Below are 21,654 nucleotides of genomic sequence, written 5' to 3' on the forward strand. Positions count from 1 at the left end.
AAGGCATGCTATTAAATTATGCAATTCTATCAATAAAACATGCAATTTTTGAAGGTGGTCCACTCACAGATACTCCGTCAAAAGCTGCGCCACTAGCGAAGACAGAAACATTGCGATAATTGCCCCTAAGTACAAGAACGTACAGTTAATCAAACTACCCAACAATATAATTCTAGAAAATGGAAATGGGCCTTGGATTTGGATAGGTAAGGATCAAGAGGTGGTTTGGGCTTGAGCCCAACCCATACTTATCAACACACACACACATGCAAAGCATGCACTGCTCACACACACTTGCATATACATATATCGTGCACCATACACCATCACAATTACTCACACACACACACACACTTGCACGGACACCAACATGCCAAACACACACACAGACAGCATGCACACACGTATATACATATATATATATATATATATATATATAAATACACACACACAGACAACATGCATACATATATAAACACACACACAGAGGCAACATGCATATATATATATATATAGATACATACATATAAACACACACGCATGCACAGCATGCATATATATATATATAAGCACACACACGCACAGCATCATGCATATATATATAATCACACACACGCACAGCATCATATATATATAATATATACATATAAAAACACACAGACACAGCAAGCATACACGGCATGCACAGCATTCTCACACACACACACGGTTCACGCGCACACACACCACACACTCACAGTACCACCAACAAATAGCAAGGTAAAATAACTACCTGGGTTTAGGTTCGAAGGGATCCGCGCAATCCACAGCAACAAACTCGCCGGAGTTCGTTGTCGGAATCGGGTTCTTGGCATAGAAAAGAGATAAGGTCAAAACCCTCGATTTTGACCACAAAACCAACACAACAGTGTGTAAAATAGCATGATTAAACCCAGAAATTTGAAGAAGGAACACACTTCTCACCTGGGTTCGAGTTTTAGAGTTTTGAAGCTCTCAGCTTCAATGGCAGAAAAGTCCACAGTGCTCTGATGGCGCATGCAAGGGTACCATTGAGTTCGTTAGGTCTCAAGGATTCCAAATATATGGTTTTTGGGGTTTGATTTGTGAAGGAAGTGAGGTGAAAGTTAGAGAGAAGCTCTCGGAGCTTAGAGAGAGTGTGAGTTCCTGAGAGTTAGAGAGAGAGAGTGTTGGTTTCGGATATTAGAGGGAAAGAGAGACTGGAACCAAGATAGGTGTATAAAAATAATAAGGTGGGTCCCACGACTCACTATTTAATATAAAAAAATAATAAAAAGAACAAGTTTTTAAATAGAAATGGGTGGGGTGTTACAATCTACCCCCCTTACAGAAAATTTCGTCCTCGAAATTTAAAATCATTTTTCTAAACTGAAATACTCGAAAATCGGAAGAAGAAAAATATATAAATATGTACGTAACGAAGAAATCAATTCAGAGCAGTTGCACAAAAGGGAAAATGTCATCCTGTCGCGATCGGGTTACAATGATTCCATCTTTCGTGCCTCCCTGCCCATACTTTCTTTCTCCATCAGTGTACAAGTAGAAACATAATTTATAAAGATATAAAGTTGAAAACACAGAATAGCTTAAGGTTAAAAGCAAGTACTCAAAATACGATAACGTCAAAATGGATAAGTACTAACATGTAGATCGAAAACTCGTGTTGAACTTAAAACTGGAAACAGAAATACTTTCCCCAAAACATTTGTAACTTCGAAAATAAATAACTAGTAACGGAAGTTAAAATATTTATACTGAAAATCCAAAATCGGAAATGAAAGTGGGTCTTGCCCAAAAATTCGAAATGTCACGTACTCTGAGAATATATGTGTCTTTGGGTCGAGCCCCAAGACTAACAAATCCACAACAATTGTCGTAGACGGGTCTTCTTGCCCACTTGCTTAATGAACCCAACAAATAAGCTATCGATATCACAGTCTGCAGCCTGCAATATCGACCTCACATTTGTTGTCTCGATAAGCAAGTAGTAATTTCCTAAGGATGAATAATTTCACACGTCGTAAATTCGATCCTCCCGAATATCAGTTCACAATATTCCTTTGTCAGCCAATGTTGCCTGTGAAAAACTCTCATACCATGTCGTAAAAAGTGCCAAACACCATACCGAACAAAACAGAAATTGTAGTCGTAACACTCTATCCAGCACCAAGCATAATATCCTCCTCAGTTCTTCCAAATGTGACCAACTATTCCAGTGTTTTGCCAACAACGAACCCACTTGAAAACTGTACCTTAGGATTCAAGAGAAGTGTAAAGATTATCAGATTCTTGCCTCGACCGTGCTGTGGTGCCTTCCCAGAGTGCACCAAACAGATCTGCTAGAAGTGTTTCAACAACCACGTACTCATAAACAAAAGAGTCCTGGAGTGAAACAGTGATAAGATGTGTTGAAACGAACACATCATTTCATTGAAAAGATCTACTAGAGTACATACGATGACTATGAATTGTAGAAAGGTGATTGGTGATTGAATATCCTTGCGTGAAGATAGTGATTAGTGATGCAATCTACCGATCACCTACACTACAATCTTCACTAATCCCTTACCACAAGACGACTCAAACCTCAAGCCAAAAGAAAATCTTCTCGATAAGACTGGTAAGCTTGTGTACAGGTTATGCTCCAAATGTTCTTGCTAGTACCGTTATGAAACTAGGCTTACGCATCTGCCGAATCGATTGATCATGATTTCCTCACTGGTTGAGCGAGAAGCCATGTCGAGAAGGCTGAAAGAACACAAAAGAATTTGAGTGTCAGAACGAGTCCACTAAATCTAAAGTACAAGATATCTGGTTGAGTGAGAAACCATGCCGAGAACGATTTTTTTTTTTTTTTTTTTTTTTTTGTAATGTTCCGGCATGATCCAATTTCGCATTTAGAGACGAATAAGCAAGGGAAGGTGAAGATGTAGAAATAAGAGTCACTGTTTATGATTATTTGGTAAATCATCACAGTATGGTCAACTGGTTTCTTAGCCAAAAAGGAATTAGGTCTAAGCTCAAGAATAGTTAAGAACTGATAATAAGATTTGACAAGGCCAAAGCCATTTCGAGATTCACAATACTTTGTGAGAGTTGTTTTAAAGTTTAGAAATTAGACACAGAACCAAACCTCTGTATCAACAGAATGACAAAGAAGAAAGAAAAAAAAAACGAAGCAGCTTGCGTAAACATGCAGTGACACGATTGGCTACCTTAAAGTGATGCTCTTGAGCAAACAAAGCTCAATGAGTCCAGAGAAGTTCAGAGTAAAGCTCGATCTTCGTACAACGATGAATATAGTGAAGTCTCAACCATCACACTAAAAATTACAAGGCTGAACAGCTAGGCTGCAAGCAAGAGACTAAGTTCACCTTCACCGAAAAGTACGCGAACGAGGAACTAGGGTTTTATCGCCGAGTACCAGACTTGGTGAAATTCAAGGAATATGTTTATCCAAACAAGACTGAATCTTCATTATCCAAGTCCAACTACAACAACAACAAGAATTGCAACTCATTTTGGAAATTGATGAGAATAACGTTTGCTACCAAGGAGTTTCCCGAGAAAAGCAATTAATACAAACGAAGTCAACACTCAGAGAATTTGATGTGAAGCTAACAGTAAAAAAATTAGGAGCTTAACTTCGTCGTTGGAGTAAGCAAAAGGGCAAAAGGGTTAACGATAGAACAATCGCCGAGTACCATTCTGAAGAGCTACACGAATTCCCTCAATAGGAATGAGTCCAAGAACGTTGATTCAAATTCCAACTGACACTTTCCAGATTCGTCACAACCAACGTTTACTTGTTTTCTCCAACGTGCATTTCGAATATTTTAAGTAGTTTCCACATAGATGTGACCTTGCCCGCCATTCCTAGGTAACGCATATCACAGAGTGACATCATCGATTTCGATTTCCATTTCGTCTTAACCAACTCGTACCACTAATCCAAATTTTTTGATGTAGAGCCGACTCTGCCCGCGATTCCTAAGGAATGCATGTTGCAGAGCGGCATCGCCATTTCAGATCTATGGCTAGTCTTAACCAGAATTCCTCAAATCGAGATTTCTAAAACACGTCGCTGAGTATCGATACGATGTTAAAAGTCGTCTAACAAAACAAAAACGTCACCGATGAGGCACAATCCCGACAAAAATTCTTGTATTTCAACCAGAAGGTGACAATTCAAACAGAGAAAGATTTGCACAACTGCGCCGAAAGACAGCAAATCCAGAAGTCGTGACATCCAAATAATGTCATGACAGACACACTACGAGAGTTAAGGATAATCCTAAGTATGCTCTGAACAAAACCACGCTCTGATACCAACCTGACACGCCCCGACCCCGATATTCCCCGAATACCAGGATAGGCACGTGCTGGCCGACACCCGAGGGTGACGAAAGCCATTAATTGATACAAAAGCTAGGGATAAGAAATAAATACGGGTTATGAATTTAAAAAGAATGAATTAACAATTTAGGAACGTGTTCAGAGCATACAACTAAACCTAGTCACTAACAAGAATTAAGATAAGATTGAATGAACAAATGAGTGGGTCCTACCCCGAGAGGACTTGAAGATGCCGCTGCGGAAGTATCTTGATGCCGGGATTATGTGCCTTCATCCTAAGTCCTGAATGGGGGCGCAAAACAAGGGTGAGTGGACCAAGTTTATATACATACATAGTACGAAAACAGTTATGAACATACTAACCCCCACAGTTTAATAATGAAAACTACTAGAATAATAAGTGATAAGCTTTTCAGAAAACTCTAGCATGCCATAAAACAATTCATATATCAATCTGCAAATCAATCTCATAAAATCATATCAAAAATCATATCAGAAATCGTATCAGGAAGCATAACATAAGTTGTGCTGCTAGTGAGTGCACTGAATAATAATACTCCCGGCCCAATGCCTGCACCTCAGTCTCTGTGCCCGTAGCCAGAGATATCTCCCTCCCGGCCCAATGCCTGTCTCCGTGTCCCTCAGCCTTTCGCTAGGGATTATTTCTCCCGGCCTCAATGCCAACACCAGATCCTCGCCCCAGGCGGCATAGTGTTTACTAGGTACGCACAAAACATAATTCATCTCTAAAATACAACTTCGTAACATAAATTCATCGATCCTCTATACTACGAAGAGGTGTTCGAAAGTCATTTGAAACACATTCTTAGCATCCTATCGTCATCGATCAGATAGTCTACCAGAATGAGGGTTCTATAGAAAATACAATATAATGAAAATAGTTCAAAATATATATAATCAATCATAATTAAATCATCATGCTTCCTATAAAGTATTCCTCAAATCAATAATTCTGCAAGGCATGCTATTAAATTATGCAATTCTATCAATAAAACATGCAATTTTTGAAGGTGGTCCACTCACAGATACTCCGTCAAAAGCTGCGCCACTAGCGAAGACAGAAACATTGCGATAATTGCCCCTAAGTACAAGAACGTACAGTTAATCAAACTACCCAACAATATAATTCTAGAAAATGGAAATGGGCCTTGGATTTGGATAGGTAAGGATCAAGAGGTGGTTTGGGCTTGAGCCCAACCCATACTTATCAACACACACACACATGCAAAGCATGCACTGCTCACACACACTTGCATATACATATATCGTGCACCATACACCATCACAATTACTCACACACACACACACACTTGCACGGACACCAACATGCCAAACACACACACAGACAGCATGCACACACGTATATACATATATATATATATATATATATAAATACACACACACAGACAACATGCATACATATATAAACACACACACAGAGGCAACATGCATATATATATATATATAGATACATACATATAAACACACACGCATGCACAGCATGCATATATATATATAAGCACACACACGCACAGCATCATGCATATATATATAATCACACACACGCACAGCATCATATATATATAATATATACATATAAAAACACACAGACACAGCAAGCATACACGGCATGCACAGCATTCTCACACACACACACGGTTCACGCGCACACACACCACACACTCACAGTACCACCAACAAATAGCAAGGTAAAATAACTACCTGGGTTTAGGTTCGAAGGGATCCGCGCAATCCACAGCAACAAACTCGCCGGAGTTCGTTGTCGGAATCGGGTTCTTGGCATAGAAAAGAGATAAGGTCAAAACCCTCGATTTTGACCACAAAACCAACACAACAGTGTGTAAAATAGCATGATTAAACCCAGAAATTTGAAGAAGGAACACACTTCTCACCTGGGTTCGAGTTTTAGAGTTTTGAAGCTCTCAGCTTCAATGGCAGAAAAGTCCACAGTGCTCTGATGGCGCATGCAAGGGTACCATTGAGTTCGTTAGGTCTCAAGGATTCCAAATATATGGTTTTTGGGGTTTGATTTGTGAAGGAAGTGAGGTGAAAGTTAGAGAGAAGCTCTCGGAGCTTAGAGAGAGTGTGAGTTCCTGAGAGTTAGAGAGAGAGAGTGTTGGTTTCGGATATTAGAGGGAAAGAGAGACTGGAACCAAGATAGGTGTATAAAAATAATAAGGTGGGTCCCACGACTCACTATTTAATATAAAAAAATAATAAAAAGAACAAGTTTTTAAATAGAAATGGGTGGGGTGTTACACAGTCCCAATCACATCCAAAAGCTGACTAAAGCGTATGATGAAAACATCGTGAAATAAAAAAATTTAAATGCCTTAGGTAATGAGCACCTTAACAATGCATCTAGTCAAAACACACGATGGTTTCCATGCATCCAGGGAAAAACTAATGAAAAAATTTTGAAATTTTTAAGTTTTAATAAAAATGATAAAATAAAAAGTAAAATAAATAGTATCGTTATTGATTTTTTATTATTAAAATATAATTCTTCGTAAAAATGAATAATACCAAAACAATTTCATTAAAATTTCTATAAACATAACATGGCTGAAGGTTGCAAACCGAAAAATCGCATTAAAAATTTTATTATATTTTTCATCTTTACTATTAAATATTTAATAGAATTCTCTTTGTTTCGATAAAAAAATAAAATAAAATAATAAAATATTGTCAATTAAAAGAGGGCAAAAAAATCATCACACCTATCAACAAAATAATCACACCACATCTTTAATTATATCAATTGTCCTCATTTTTTCTCTCAACTCCCTCTCTCTTGTACGTTTTTCTTCCAAATAAAATAACCACTCTGGCGAAATAGGTACCTAAAAACAATTACTAAAGATACGAAGAATCTCTTCAGCGACAGAAAAAACCATTTTAATAGCCACACGCATAGCATATATAAATTGCTAATATGAATAAAAATGTGTAGATGCAGTCGGGCATACCGTGTCCCGACAGCTCTCAACAAAACACACCTCCTGTATTTCGGCGTCCCCAGCCGACATCACTAATCGCGCCCGTTTGTGAGAGCAGCCGAAGATTAGGATGCCGATGCCCTCCTCAAACAATATGACAGTGGAAAGCAATACGAGAGTGGAAACAAATCACCATAAGATTAGGATGCCGATGCCCTCCTCAAACAAAAACTGTTAAACCCAGCAGGGTTGTTTGGTATTCTGTCTACATAATACGCAAGACCGGAGGAATACATGCATTGTCTTTCCAAAGGTGCAGTAATTTAAAACCAGGGGAGATGAGGGTACATGTTACTAATGCGGTCGACTGGTTCGATCGCTTACAGCATTTCCGGAATTTATAAGCCAGTAGGGCAGGTCGTCCTTGTGTCTTCATTCATTTCACAGACTCGCGTACTTTCCCAAAGACGGTCAAAACCGTGTGCGTTTGACGTCGGATTCAGGAACACTTGCATCATTCCCATTACCCCCGACTGAAGTAGATGCTTGCCCTCGAACCTGCAGAAACAATCATGTCAGTTACTTCTTTGTGTTGTTAACCTATCTTCTCAATTGCATAAAATGTTATAGCTCCTTTATCAAATGTTCTAACGGTATAACTTCTTGGGGCCATTTCCAAAAATTGAAAAATAATGAAAAAAAAAAGAACTTGATATTTTCAGTTTTGTTGGAAAGTGGTTCGGCTGCTGCATATCGTACCCTTAGCCTCTGGATTTGGTTAGCAAAATGTAACCTTCGTGATTTTCTATATGTTTCTGAGTTAAGAAACTCCCACGACGTGAACCTCTATAATATGATCGTCTTCAAGTGCCCAACTTTCGCAGTTGATTATGGATTCTGATTCTATGACAATCTGATGAAAACATGTTTTTCCCCCTAATTGCCTAAGTAATCTGATTCTCCGTGTGCCGACAACTATGTGTCTATCTAATCCACTTGGATGTTGAACACTATGAGACACAAACTTACAGTTTCATCAGGAACAACTGCATATCTCACCGATGGTGACACCCAAGTTTTCCCTGTTCAAGAGAAGCAAAAAAAAAGTCACAAAATCTGAAGCTGTCAATAATGGAGTTCTCAAGTCGCCACAATACATAATAGATACATAGGAGAACTTTCAAGGGGCCATATTACATAGGAATTTCAAGTGAGGATGTGAGGGATTACTGCACCTGTAGATGGATCAACTTTTGAAGATTCTATTTGTTGCCCGGTAGATCCATCAACACTCAAAGACTCTATAATCTTTGGAACGTTCCTTCATTTCAAAATGTTTGTACATCCATCATCAGTTATGAGATTACATAAACGAATTTGTTTATGGACGCTGAAAAGAGCAATCTTATTGAGAGTGCACCAGTTAGAATTCCAAGAAATAAATTCCCCTACCTAGCTATTTTTTAAGCTAAAAATGCGTATAATCAGGCCTATATTACCGACAATATTAAGAAGTTACATGTGCATAATTGGTCAAGAGTCTATATTTCATGATTTTCCATATGTGATGATTCAGAAACCTATAAGCGCCATGTATTGTTGCTTTACTAATGTTCCCAACATCTTAAACTCCTCCAATGTGGAGCAAAAATTATCCCAAATTCTAACATATATTAAACAGATATATGGTGTAGGAATTTGAATAAATATATCAAAATTACCGATCAACAGATTCCCCATGCCCAAGCTGTCCATTTGTGCCTCTCCCCCAGGAGAACACATTTTGTCTTTCAGTAACAGCAAGTGTGTGTCTCCATCCACAAGATATTTTAACTACTTTCTGCCAATGCAAGATGGATCACTTGATTCATTACCAAAAAAATTCTCCCAGATGACAAATCAAAAGAAGATAATCTCCACCGAACTGAATATTACGGCAATGAGAATGTACCTGCTCATTTGGAAATTCAACTTGCACAGGAGAACAGTGATCGATGTTGTCACCCACTCCAACTTGTCCAAACTGTCCATGAAATAGAAAAAGGCAAGTAACGAACCCCAAGGGAAATGAGGAACTGACTTGCTAATAAGATGAAGTGACAGAAAAGTAAAAGCTTAAAGGGAAAGGAAAAGAACAATCATTCATTAACGAGGAAAAATTATTTATAAGTGAAAATAAGGGAATAGAAACCTTATTCCAACCCCAGCCATAGAGTATTCCGTCAGATGTGAGTGCCATGGTATGCCTCCAACCACCAGCTGTCTGGTAAGATACAAGCCAGAAAAGTTTTAATCCAGAGGACTGCAAACAAACTGTTTCATCTATCATATCCAAGTGACTTTCTAGCCAACACCAATTTCTCTAACAATGCTTCATATGTCAATCAGCAAGAGTCAGTGCATAATCTAGCAGATGAAATATATTTCCCGAAATAAGTTCAATGAAATTAATCCACATTCAGAATTATGTGCAAACAGACACACACACACACACACACACACACACAAAGTCTACCGCTTTAGCCTTTGTTTTTTCTTTAGGTAGCAAGGAACAATAGGTCTACACATTGTGACCCTCATCCCCCTGCAGATGCACCAGGGACAGATATGGTTTGAGATGCATGTGTTGGGCACTATTGTGGAGTGGTCAGGTCCCCAAAGAAGGGGGCACTGTTTGAATGTGGAGCGTATTTGGTTTTATCATTAACGTACCTCCAAGGTAAGTATTGACATTGTTGAATAGAAAATGCTCAATCATCTATACATGTCATCCGGTTTATCAGTTAGTGATAAATCTAAAACAAGAAGGGTTGTAGATTCGCGTCAGGCTCAAGCTCAACCCTGCCAAAAAGATGAAGATCAATACGAGAATAATGTTTGACAATGCGCCCAATAGCCTATTCCCTACAAGGAGCTCGGAAATGTTTCAACTTTTTTATTTATAAAAGGTTCATAATGTTGATGGTATGTCTGATCTCTTGGTCTGAAAACAACACAGGGTATACTGCTAGATTGGGATATAAATGAGAAAGAAGTCTCATGAAGGCATATGTTTAATGAAGATGCCAGCTTAACCAGCTGCGAAGTATCTTCTTGTGGGAAATGGACCAAATGGTTTATACTTCCCGTCAGTAGCTCATAGACACACGGACCTTAAAAAACCAAAAACGAAAGTATGTCCTTGTGGTAAATGGACTAGATACCTGTTTCTGGAGAAACTAGAATATTGAAGAATTGTCAGCAGCATCTTGCAGATTTAACTTTCACCCATTCAACTATTGCTGCCCAAACCATTTCATTACTCTCCATTCTAAATTTGTTCAGTAAGCTCCATGCAGTATGATCAAATAACATAGAATTTAATTGACTATCAGACAATCATTGGACCCTAAAAAGCTTAAGCAGTGAGGGAATGGACCAACAAAGACAGATCAATCCCATGTGGTTTGCAATTTAACAAATAATACGGGTGTAGAGAAGATAGATTTCACATGTCATAAGAGCTCTGATACCATACGTGACAACCACAGATGCCAAAAAGGAATGAGAAAACAATAATATCAAATTAACAAAACACAAGGCAGGAAACTTAACTCAAAACTAGTACCAATGCTGCTTGTATCTTTATACGAATCAATAAAGCATTATATTAGAGTCTAAAAGCTAAGAGATCACCTCACAAATAAATTTGTCACTCAAGGCTTCTAGCTCGTGAGGAACAAGGTGATCCTCAAAATCCCCATGTCCCAGTTGACCATATTTGCTCCAACCATATGTGTACAATCGACCCGATGAGGAAACAGATATCGTGTGCCTCCACCCACACGCAACCATAACCATCTTCTCACTCTGCATTTTTAGAAGTCACAAATTGATCTGTTACGCAATTGAGAAAGCAAAGGCAATAGAGGGATTTGAACCAAGTAGATTCGAATGAAAATAGGACATTTGCAAATATCAACCTTATAATATAAGAATCTAGCATTAAAAAAACACCTATGGTTTGATGAGAGGAGTTTTTAAGTGTCGCGTCATTAGTTTAGTTAAAGAAATACTGACAAAAAAAAGCGTCCAACTACAACCGGGAGGGTGCAGATAAATATCAGCACATCCCATAACACTTAAAAATGAATTATTAGGGTAATAGTTGGTAATATTTTCGTTTTGATTTTTACTTAAACGATAGAGAAGAAAAATGAGGGGAGAGAATAAGGATGATGGATGTGAATGGGAAAGACAAAGTGTATGTGACCTAAACAGCTGTGAGATTACTATACAATTTAAGTAGTTCTAAATTGTCTAAGAAAACAACTTTGCCTAGTGAGAGTGGGCTATAGACTAGCCTAGGCATTTAGGAGGGGCGCCAGAGGCTTTGTCGAGGTGCCACCTAGGTGCTTGAATTCTTTTTTTCTTTTAACAGCCCACACCCAAAACAAAGCCGTCACGGTTCGGATGGACTTCGTCGTTCTTTACCAACTAAAATAGAAAAGACTGTATCACATCGAGATGTCTATTCGTTTTCCGCCCCCAATGAGATGGAGAATTTGTAACCCCCTATTTATACTGTACTTTTTGGCCCTTCATCTTGCGTCGTTCCAACAACCGGCGGGGAGCACCTCAGTATACGATCGTGCACAGTAACTGGGGGGCGTGATTTTTTTAAAACTCAAATTCTTCTGTCTTCTCCCACCTTTCTTTACTTCAAAATTCCAAGTCTCAAGCCAACAACACTGCCAATCTCCAATCTCACCCGTCAATTTCGCAAAAGTTCACAACAAATTTGTAAGTTTAAATTTAAGGTTAGGGTTTCTCACCAACATTGGGGTTTATGAAAAATTAAAAATTCATGCTAATTTTATATTTCTAACTTAGTTTCTATTAGTTTATTATATTATTTTATATACAACTATATTATTAAGTAGTATAATAATTTTAGGTACCGTGAATGCCTTGGCTTCGCCTTCGCCTTCCAAAACAAGATTTCCAGTTGAAATCTGTCTGGAACAATACTCCCCATTGACACCATCCCTAATCATATAGCTTTCCAGCTAAAGGGTCAACTCGTGTTTCTGTTGCCTATCAAAGCAGAGCCTGCTTTGACAATCCTAGACAACAAAGCACATCCATTAGATGGAGCCCTGGCACGGATGCTGAAGCAACACAATATCTCCCTTCCAAAGCCTAATCACTAATCCTTTACGAAGCTCCCCGACTACTTTCAAGACAACGCCACTTCGAAAGATCCAATTCTCTTTTGTAATTTCAACTTAGTAAATGGGCACGTGGCTCACTTTTGTGGCAAAATTTGACCATTCACCAACTTGCCCAACCCCCAAAATCTCCAAATTCCATGTTTTTCTTCCCTTCATTTTTGCTTAATGTTGAGATTTAAGTTCAACAAAGTGTATGTATTCATGAAAAAGAATTACAAGGGAGAGGTCTCATAAAAAGGAGACAAAGCAAGGAAGGAAAAACCTACCCAATAAACAAATGCAAACAGCTACAAAGTAGTAGCTAGAGAGAAAAAGGCTAGCCCTAGATACAACTCACAAGAAATCTCCTAGAAGACATAAACCCTAAAATTAAGGAATAACACTTTAACACAAAGTGAATAACACTTTTAACACAAAGTGATGGCCACCCATCAGTTTCAATAGTTAATTTTAGACAGCATAAGCCCTACTTAGTTTCAGATCACATTTACTTAATATCATAAATGATGGCCAAAAGCAGAATAAATAAAAAGCACCAGATCTTAAGACTTACATTAACCATAGAAACCCTCTCCGGAACCATGCGATCGTTCCTATCACCTAGGCCCAAGTTTCCATATCGGCCCCAGCCCCACCCATAGAGCGACCCATCTTCTGTGACAGCTGCAGTATGTTCAGCACCAGCAGCAACCATTTTGACAGATAACCCCTGCAACAAGATAAGAAAAAACTCATTGCATAACCATTTCAGGGAGGTAGGCAAAAACAGTAGTTTGTAGGAAAGATAATATAAACCGAAATGACATAAAGCTTGAATTACAACAGATTGGCCACAGAGATATCCAATCAAAGCTCCCAACTACTAAAGAACGTTACAAGAAAGAAAGGAACAGCTCTAAGTTTATTTAAAAGTGAATAACATAAGAATGCGACAATCTTACTCTTTCCCCTACAAAATTTACTTCTCCACCTTGTCTTAAATATTTTTATTGTTTGCTGCCCTTAATATATCCAAAAATTAGTCAAACCTCACACTCCGAAGAGTATTTGCCTTCTTAACAGCCCCAACACCCATGTCATCCACAACCATAAAAAATACCAATTTCAACGCAAAAAGGACCCCGATCCAAATAGTACGTAACCTAACCCACGGTTCCAGAGTGTGCTATAAAAAAGTAGAGCAGGTAATGGGAGCTTAATGCTGACAAGTCGACCAATCTAAGAGTAATATGTGCAAGAACACTGATCCTAAACCTGAAAGTAACAAAATTACGATATGCAACCCAACTAGACATTAGGCTTTTAAGAATAAGCCAGACTGCGAGGCAGTGATGATCAGACTGAGATTTGATAACATTTAAACGTGAAAAAATCGAAAGTCTAAAGTGATTGCCTACTAATTGAAAGTTAACAAATAATAGTTACGTGACGTGGGATGAGAAATGGTATGCCAATCAAAAGTTGGAAAGAACATCCAGCATCAGATGGATTGGCATCTTCAGCCTAAAGGCTTGATAAATCTTGATCAGCATAATTCCAATATTAGTGTTATAGAGGGAGTCATCAAAGAAACTAATGAAGCAACATGCTGGATGGATCCAGTTATTAATATCTTGAAAGATGAATGGAGCCAAACTAAGACCAGTACCGCCATTGTGTATCACCAACTCTGAAAGAAAACAAACCAGAAAAAAAAAAAAAAAAAAAAACAACAACAACAACAGAAAAAGAAAAAAACAAAACAAAACCAATCATAACCAGCCGAGCCCATTTAGTGGGATAAGGCTTGGTTGTTGTTGTATAACTTAAAGATTAAAAGCATCCCACAAAAACCAAAGGCACTGCATTTTTTGAAAAGTCAGTTGATTCTCTCCGCCAACAGTTGACATTTCAGAAGAGAGACAAAAGAGGGTAATGTTAGGGTAAAAATAAACCAATTAGTTCTTACATGTCAGAGACAGAGAAAATGCCACAAATTTAACCCAAGTATATTGTTACACATTGTTAAACAAAGAAAGATCAAGTCAACTGACCAAGCTGAAGCATAATCACTGAACAGAATAGCATGGGTAGAACTTTCCAGTTTCACCAGAATGAACAGAAATTTCAACCATTCAATGCAGGGCAATTGGATAGCTTGATAGACGGTCAAGTCAAACCACTAGACATTGTAGTAAAATACCCAGAAAAATAATGCAGAGACATGAGAACACGGTTTCGACCCCTGAGAAGGCAATCCACAAATCAAAAGTGTGGGATCGTGAAGCTGAATATCTATATCAGGAGTCACAGTCAGCCGGAAGCACAGAATATTTTCAGCACCGTTGATATGAATGTCATGGTTTCTGTGTATCACACATCAACGTCTAGAAAACTCAAGCCTTGGCAAAAATGATCCTTCGAGCAGTTGGAGTAAGTTGGCATAAACTACTCAGTGGAGAAAAATATTGTTGATTCTCTCAGCTTTACTTTTGTTTGATAAATAATGTTAGGGTGGTTTTTACAGAAACTAATAATTATTGAGTCTCCCTAAGCTACAAAGCTATGAAAAAATCTGCATTTTACAAGCACACCAATCTTCTAAGCCATCTTATGAAGCTTAAAAATAGGGTCACATAGATTTCTAGCCCGAATGGAAAGTGGAATTGTACGCATTATCAGGATGAATGCAACATCCTTTTTGAAGAATTGGACTGAACAAAATATGATGAACCTGAGACATTGGATCTATAACTCCTAAAGTTTACTATTTAACTTTTGTGTAAGGTTACAAAAAGTAAAAAGGGGAAAACAAAAATTGGAAGCTTATTAACCAAACAAAATGTTTTCCTAGAATCAAATTTTGGTGTCATTACTGACATTTAGACAAGCGAGAAAAAGGTATCTTCCACTTTTGAATCTCACCCATCAAGCATCACAAGCCCTACTGTCAAAGTGGAACCTCCACGCACGCTTGGCTCGGTAAAGCTATGTACCATTTTACTTTGTTTTCTGCCCAACGTCACAATTAATTAGATGGTCTCTCCTCCCTTCTTATAAGTTCTTATAAGAACTCTCTCATCAATTTATCTGCAGTGGCGATTTTTGACTCTCCTAATTTGTAAACTAGCGATCCTCCTCCTTACTTTTATGCTTTGATAATTCGATCAAAGCAAGGACATGAAATAGAGTACAAAGTAGGAGTACGGAATCACTGCCGCCCTTTCTCCTAGATCGTATTCCCTACTTGACGTTCTAAGATGGACAAGAAATGGATAGAAATACTACTGCAAATCCGTAGGATCAAAGTTTCCTTCCACCCATCTAATCTTTTCTCACTTTTTCCACCTCTGGTTCCCAAAAAACTTAAGAATAAGGGTTACCCCTAATAAGGGAACCCCAATTCTTTCTTCAAAGTTGAAACCCACTAACACTTTCAAAGGCCCAAGTTCTGTGTCTCCTAAATTTACTTAATTATACGCGTAAGAGATTAAGACCAAACAGGAAACAAGAAACAATGTAACTAAAATACCTGAAACGCTTGAATTTTCTGTGGTACAAGAGAGTCTTCAGTGGTACCAAGACCAAGCTGACCATTTTGATTTCGCCCCCAACTGGAATAAAATGTGCACCAAAAACAAATCATTAGGTCCATTTGTATAACCCCTGCATGAATCACAGGTGTGGGAAAGACAAGGGCATCGGGACAAAGAAGAATATTGTAAAGGAGATATACCATGATAGAAAACTATTGTAATCGACATCGTAACTTGGAAATTAAGTTACCATACCATTTTAAAAATAGAATTGAGAGAGCGTGGAGAGTGTGGAGAGCGAGAAAGAGTTTTACAAAGCACAACTAACCTTTGCACCTCACCTTCCATCGTCACTGCCAAACAATGACTATCCCCGCAAGCAATTTGCCTTATCTTAATACCATGTAATGCTTTTATTGGCTGAGGTGTAAACAAGTCACTAGAATTACCATGACCCAATCTCCCAAAGTCACCCCTGGAAATAGTAAAAGACTTAATTCTTATGAAGCTGCAAGAATGCAAGGAAAAAAAAAAAAAAAACCGAGCAATAACAACTCACTTAAGTGAATGATGCCCTTATTACCATACCTCACTTTGTCTATGAGATTTATTCAAACCTTAACATGATATATTCTTATATTTACATCAATAATTACGACATCAATCGAATAAAAGTGTGAAATAAAAGTTCAAACAGGAATGGGAGTATGAGCACCGGTGCCTATAAATGTTGCTGTTATGCTTATGATTGTAATCCTCAGAAGATAGCGTGTGATATATACCAAGTTTTAAAAAGCGGGCAAACACAAAAAAGAACAAACTGGGAACAAAAACACAAACTTGGAAGATAGAGAACAAACCATCCCCAACTATAAACTTCCGAACGAGAGTTGGAGTAAGCAATTGTATGATCAGCTCCACAAGTAATAGACACTATTTCATGGCCGTCCAATGCGCTTAAATGCGTAGGTAAAAGTCGGTCCTCGGCATCACCATGGCCTAACTGCCCATCCTCTCCTCGTCCCCAGGAGCAAAACACATTTTCAGCTGCGCATTACCAACAAACGTTTATTATAGTCCCGAATCGACTCCCTCTCCGCCTATATATTTTTATGTATATATACTTATGATTTGCAGGAAGATGACACCAAACAAGTTAAGAAGTAACAACAATTAGCTAGGACGTGAAGCAGCAACTGAATACGTATATAAATTAAGCAATCAAATCAACCAGAAAGGTTGGTGTTTGGTAGTGGGGATTAGATTTAGGATTTATGAAACAAAGAAAGAACAAGGAAAAGGATAAAACTTGTAATAAAATCTTACAGAGAAGAGCAACAGAGTGACTGGCACCGGCGGAGATCAGAAGAACGCGGCGAATTGGAGTTGGCGGAGCAGAGAGTACTACTTCACTCCCTCCCGCCCCCGCTCCCGCTCCCTCCTCTGCCATTTTCACAATCTCTCGGGAGGACGAAGGACTTCCAAATTCCCACAAAGTGATTGATCTTTCGGTAATTATGTAATGTAAGGAGGAGGGAGGGAGAGAGAGAGAGAGAGAGAGAGAGAGTTGGGGCCCGTGGGGGTTTAACAGGTAACTGTAATGAGGTCGGTGGAGTAGTTAGGAATGATGACTTGCTTGTCCAGAAAAAAGTGGAAAGTAAAAACCTCAAGAAAGCAAGGAAGCAAGGAAGGAGGAGAGGACAGCGTATATATTAATGCAGAACGGAAACAAAGGCATTCAGTGAGGCGGGGCCCATCTATTTGCCTTCTCAACCACACGTCTGTCTCCGTCTACTCTTTTACCATCTTCCTTCCGGAGGCAGATTCTGCCCTCCCACTTCCCATCCCATACCGTGCTCTTCTGTTTGTGTTGTAACGGTTAAATTACGTTAATATTTTATATTATTATTTATTTTTATTTTATTATATTTATAAAAATATATATAAAATATTAACGTAGTTTAGCAGTGATCACGTAAGATAGAAGGGCACGAAAAATGAGAGGATAGAGAATCTGCCATCCTTGTCCTTTTGACTTCTGAACTTTTTAACTTTTTCGTTTCTTAACTTTTTCGCTTTTGAACTTTTGACTTTTCGTGTTATAGATAGAAACTAGAAAAAGTTGAGTTTCTCAAGTTAAGCTACATCAATATTTTATATTTTTATTTATTTTAATTTTATTATCTTATAAAAAAATATAAAACATTAATATGGTTTAACAGTAATCAAACAAAACAGGAAAGTATGAAAAGTGGGAGGACAGAAAATCCTCCCTCACCTTCTCTTTTTGACTTCTGAACTTTTTAACTTTTTCGTTTCTTAACTTTTTGAACTTTTGACTTTTCATGTTATAGGTAGAAACTAGAAAGGTTGATTTCGTTTCTCATCATCCATGGACCATGAGCATGGCATAAATAAAAACAACCTTAACGAAAAAAAAAAAATTTTATTTATTTTAACGAAAAATTATATTTTTATATTAAAAAGTTAATCTTTATACTATTCATTTTACTTTTTATTTTGTCATTATCATTGAAACTCAAAATTTTCAAGTCATTTTCATTAGTTTTTCTATAAATAAACCCTTTGGTGTGTTGGGCTGACCAATCCACTACTTTCCGATTGGCAAATTTTTTTAAGCTTTTAGATTTAAACTAATACAACATAGCAGAGCTGAAATCCACTAATCATTAATCAGACATAGAAGTGCACGTTCGTAAAAAAAAACATAGAAGTTACGAATGAAAAATTACTCAATTGCAATTCATTTATACGTTTGAGTTACGGATGTAACTAGCTTTTTTTAATCTGAAGCATCATTGGTCATCTCAGATTTATGGGCATGGTCTTTATTCTCAATAATGTTAGCAATAAGATCGTGTACATAAAGTATGGAAAAATGTAAGTCATTCAGTACTACGGTCTGGTAGTATTTCTCTTTACTTAGAAATGAAATGTCCTAGATTCGAATCTCATAGATTATCTTTGTAAAAATTCAATTCAATCCGAAATCATTTGTCTATTTAATTATCACAATAAAATTTCAGTGTTTTTTATAGAACAAAGTATTCGTTAATTTATTTGAACTCAATTTGATGTCTCATATATTTCCGATTTGGCTAATATTTTGAAAGGAATATCTAAAAGATGCAACTTGAAAAATAGATGGTTTGGCTCATTGAAGTTTAATGTGGTGTGAGCCCTACAACTAGTTCCTATATAAAAAAAATGAGAATCCTATCACTTAAAGGCCTCCTATATACATATATATAACGAGAAATTAAAGTTTGATTATTATTGAATATAATGAATACAATCTTTTTAATAGAGATAGGGTTTTTTTTTTTTTTTTTTTTTTAAGGAGTCTTATATATTAATTAATTTGTAGGGGGAAAGACTAGCTAGATAAGTTTTGAAAAACGAGTGTTAGTTGGGTGACAAACAAAACATTCGAGACTTGCTGATCAGTATGAAAGGATGATTTATAACTTTCGAAAGAATTGCTTTTCGTTTGGTCATGATTTATAACTATTACAAGAGAGCCTACAGAGAGGCAAGCACCAAGCTAAACAGACAAAGTCAAAAGTATGGGGATACATCAACGATGATTAGGGGTGGGCAAACGGGTATAGGAATCGCGGGTCGGGGCCGATAATCAAGGTTCAAGGCAGGTAAGGGCCAGTTCCTAATTTTTAAAAAGAGAAACGGGCCAAGCCGGGCTGGATCGGGGCTTTAGAATTTTAGGGATGGGCCGAGTCTAGAAGAATAAAAAAATGGGTACCCAGGGGCCCGTTTGGGTAACATCCCATTTTAAAAACATTACTGTCTCACTCTCCGAGGCTTCCCGTGAGTTCTCACTCTCGACAACTGAGAACGTTGTCAGACACCCACCCTCACTTTTCGCACCTGCATGTACTTATCAGCTACAAAAATCCTACAAGTTCATAATTGCATCAACATATTAAAAAATTAAAAAATTGATCTCTCTCTCTTTAAGTTCACCTGTTGGCTACTGGGTGTGGCAGAGCCAGGGATTCTCAATCTCGATGCTTTTTCTCCTTCTCAGAGAACACACACACCCTCAATCTCTCGATTCTTCTCCCTCATTCCTCTCCTTGTTTCTTTTTCCCCATCTCTGCAACTCTCCTTCCCGGAGTAGACACACCCCACCGCGACCTCCACCATAGTTTCTCACACCTTCTCAAAGACTCTCTCCTATCCTCAGTCTCTTCCCTCTCTCTTTCTCTCTCCCCCAGTCTCTCTCTCTCTCCCAACGCCTCTGTCTCTGGTTTCTCACACCTTGGATATGTCAATTCTCGACCTCCTCCAATATGCTTAAGAAGCAAAACTGGCAAAGTTAAAAAAAAATAATAATAACACCAAAGATTGGCGGCAATCGATTGCAGCCACTTGGCGAACATCGTGACACTTCGCAAATTCGAATTTGTAGCCAAAAGGATGCAGTCGAGAGGTCGGAGATGACACTCAGAGACAACGCTTGGAGATGGCACTCGAAGGCAACAAGGAGTCATCGTTGGAGATGGCGCAATCGAGAGGAAGCAAGGGAACGGTCTTAGCAATCCTATGGTTCTTGGGGAGTCTCGCTAAGACTGTTTAGTAAGCCCGTTAGCCTAGGCGAGTGAGACTTTATCCCATTAAAGTTAGTCCCGGTGAGAAACAAACACTGGACTACCTTACCCTTTAATCCAATCAAATCTAGTGAGAGCTAAAGATGCCAAACAAACACACCCTTAATTCTCTACTTTGCTGCTTTGCTGCTTTTGAGTCCAAGCCTACGTTTAGTATGCAAGCTTGAGCTACGCTAAAGGTTAGAAGCCAAAGCCTTCGGTTATAATAAATAGTATAACACACTTTGGTGAGTGGAATCTGGAACTCGCTTGTCCTTACATTGTGCATATGATTTGGGGCTGTGGTAGTGGCTGGTTGAGATTGCAGGGGTTAACTGGGTAACCCCTCAAAGATAATTTGTCTTAAGTATAAGTCTTCAGGTAGAGGGCAACAGTTTTGTGGAGTTTTGCAGTCCTAGCGGTTTATTGGGTATTTGGTTGGGACAAAAAGAAAAACTTACTAGAATTATAGTGTGGATGAAGAAAACACTTAAGAAAGAACCAGGTTTGAACCATCTTTATGTGTTTCTCCTTCTACTAGTCATGGCAGCTCGTTGAAGTACACCAAAAATTGGGTGAGAGATCCAGTGCTAGTCGGAACTGCAGTGGTCCTATCGGTGTGCTACAACTTACTAATGGTAAGCGCGCTGACTTTTTGTTTTCTTTTGGGTTGATTCAAACACACGCAAACACATGGTGCAAATTCGAATGAAAACACTAACACATCTGCTAATTAGATTTCAAAATAACCTTTTGTCTGTATGTTTATTTTACATCTTGCTTTTCTTTTTGTGTGATTTTAGCAACGGACCACTAATGAGTACCCTGACTTCCCGTTGATTTGGCTGAATGCGTATGTTGTCTCCATTGGAGCGCTGATGGACACCATAGTGGCCGTCGCGCTTACTGGGAGTACAACGTATGCATGGATGCTGGGGTTGAA

General features: G+C 38.2%; 1 protein-coding gene across 3 annotated transcripts; it reads right to left on the reverse strand.

Moving 5' to 3' along the window:
• Positions 1-7,534: 7,534 nt before the first annotated feature.
• Positions 7,535-17,758, reverse strand: LOC126601920 (ultraviolet-B receptor UVR8). 3 transcript variants are annotated; one of them, XM_050268696.1, is made up of 12 exons: positions 17,410-17,756; positions 16,944-17,130; positions 16,412-16,558; positions 16,080-16,161; positions 13,122-13,277; positions 11,031-11,204; positions 9,547-9,618; positions 9,307-9,438; positions 9,077-9,195; positions 8,591-8,676; positions 8,385-8,437; positions 7,535-7,913 (listed from the first exon to the last, which is right to left on the reverse strand). In XM_050268696.1, the coding sequence occupies exons 1-12, from the start codon at positions 17,531-17,533 to the stop codon at positions 7,827-7,829; spliced, it is 1,419 nt and encodes a 472-aa protein (XP_050124653.1). In that variant the 5' UTR covers positions 17,534-17,756; the 3' UTR covers positions 7,535-7,826. The 3 variants fall into 3 exon arrangements, with proteins under 3 accessions (XP_050124653.1, XP_050124654.1, XP_050124655.1); XM_050268697.1 differs by having other exon boundaries at positions 9,307-9,378; positions 17,410-17,754; XM_050268698.1 differs by lacking the exon at positions 13,122-13,277 and having other exon boundaries at positions 17,410-17,758.
• Positions 17,759-21,654: the final 3,896 nt, after the last annotated feature.

The sequence above is a fragment of the Malus sylvestris genome, chromosome 15 (assembly GCF_916048215.2).
Source record: "Malus sylvestris chromosome 15, drMalSylv7.2, whole genome shotgun sequence".
Lineage (NCBI taxonomy): Eukaryota > Viridiplantae > Streptophyta > Magnoliopsida > Rosales > Rosaceae > Malus > Malus sylvestris.

Bases quoted from the DNA above. Each gene is read 5' to 3' on its own strand.
- LOC126601920 (XM_050268696.1), bottom strand. From the start codon at position 17,533: ATGGCAGAGGAGGGAGCGGGAGCGGGGGCGGGAGGGAGTGAAGTAGTA. The intron at 16,162-16,411 runs GTTAGTTGTGCT...ATTTTATTCCAG, and splicing joins ATGGAAGGTGAGGTGCAAAG to TTGGGGGCGAAATCAAAATG. The intron at 8,438-8,590 runs GTGCAGTAATCC...TCTCTTGAACAG, and splicing joins AAAAGTTGATCCATCTACAG to GGAAAACTTGGGTGTCACCA.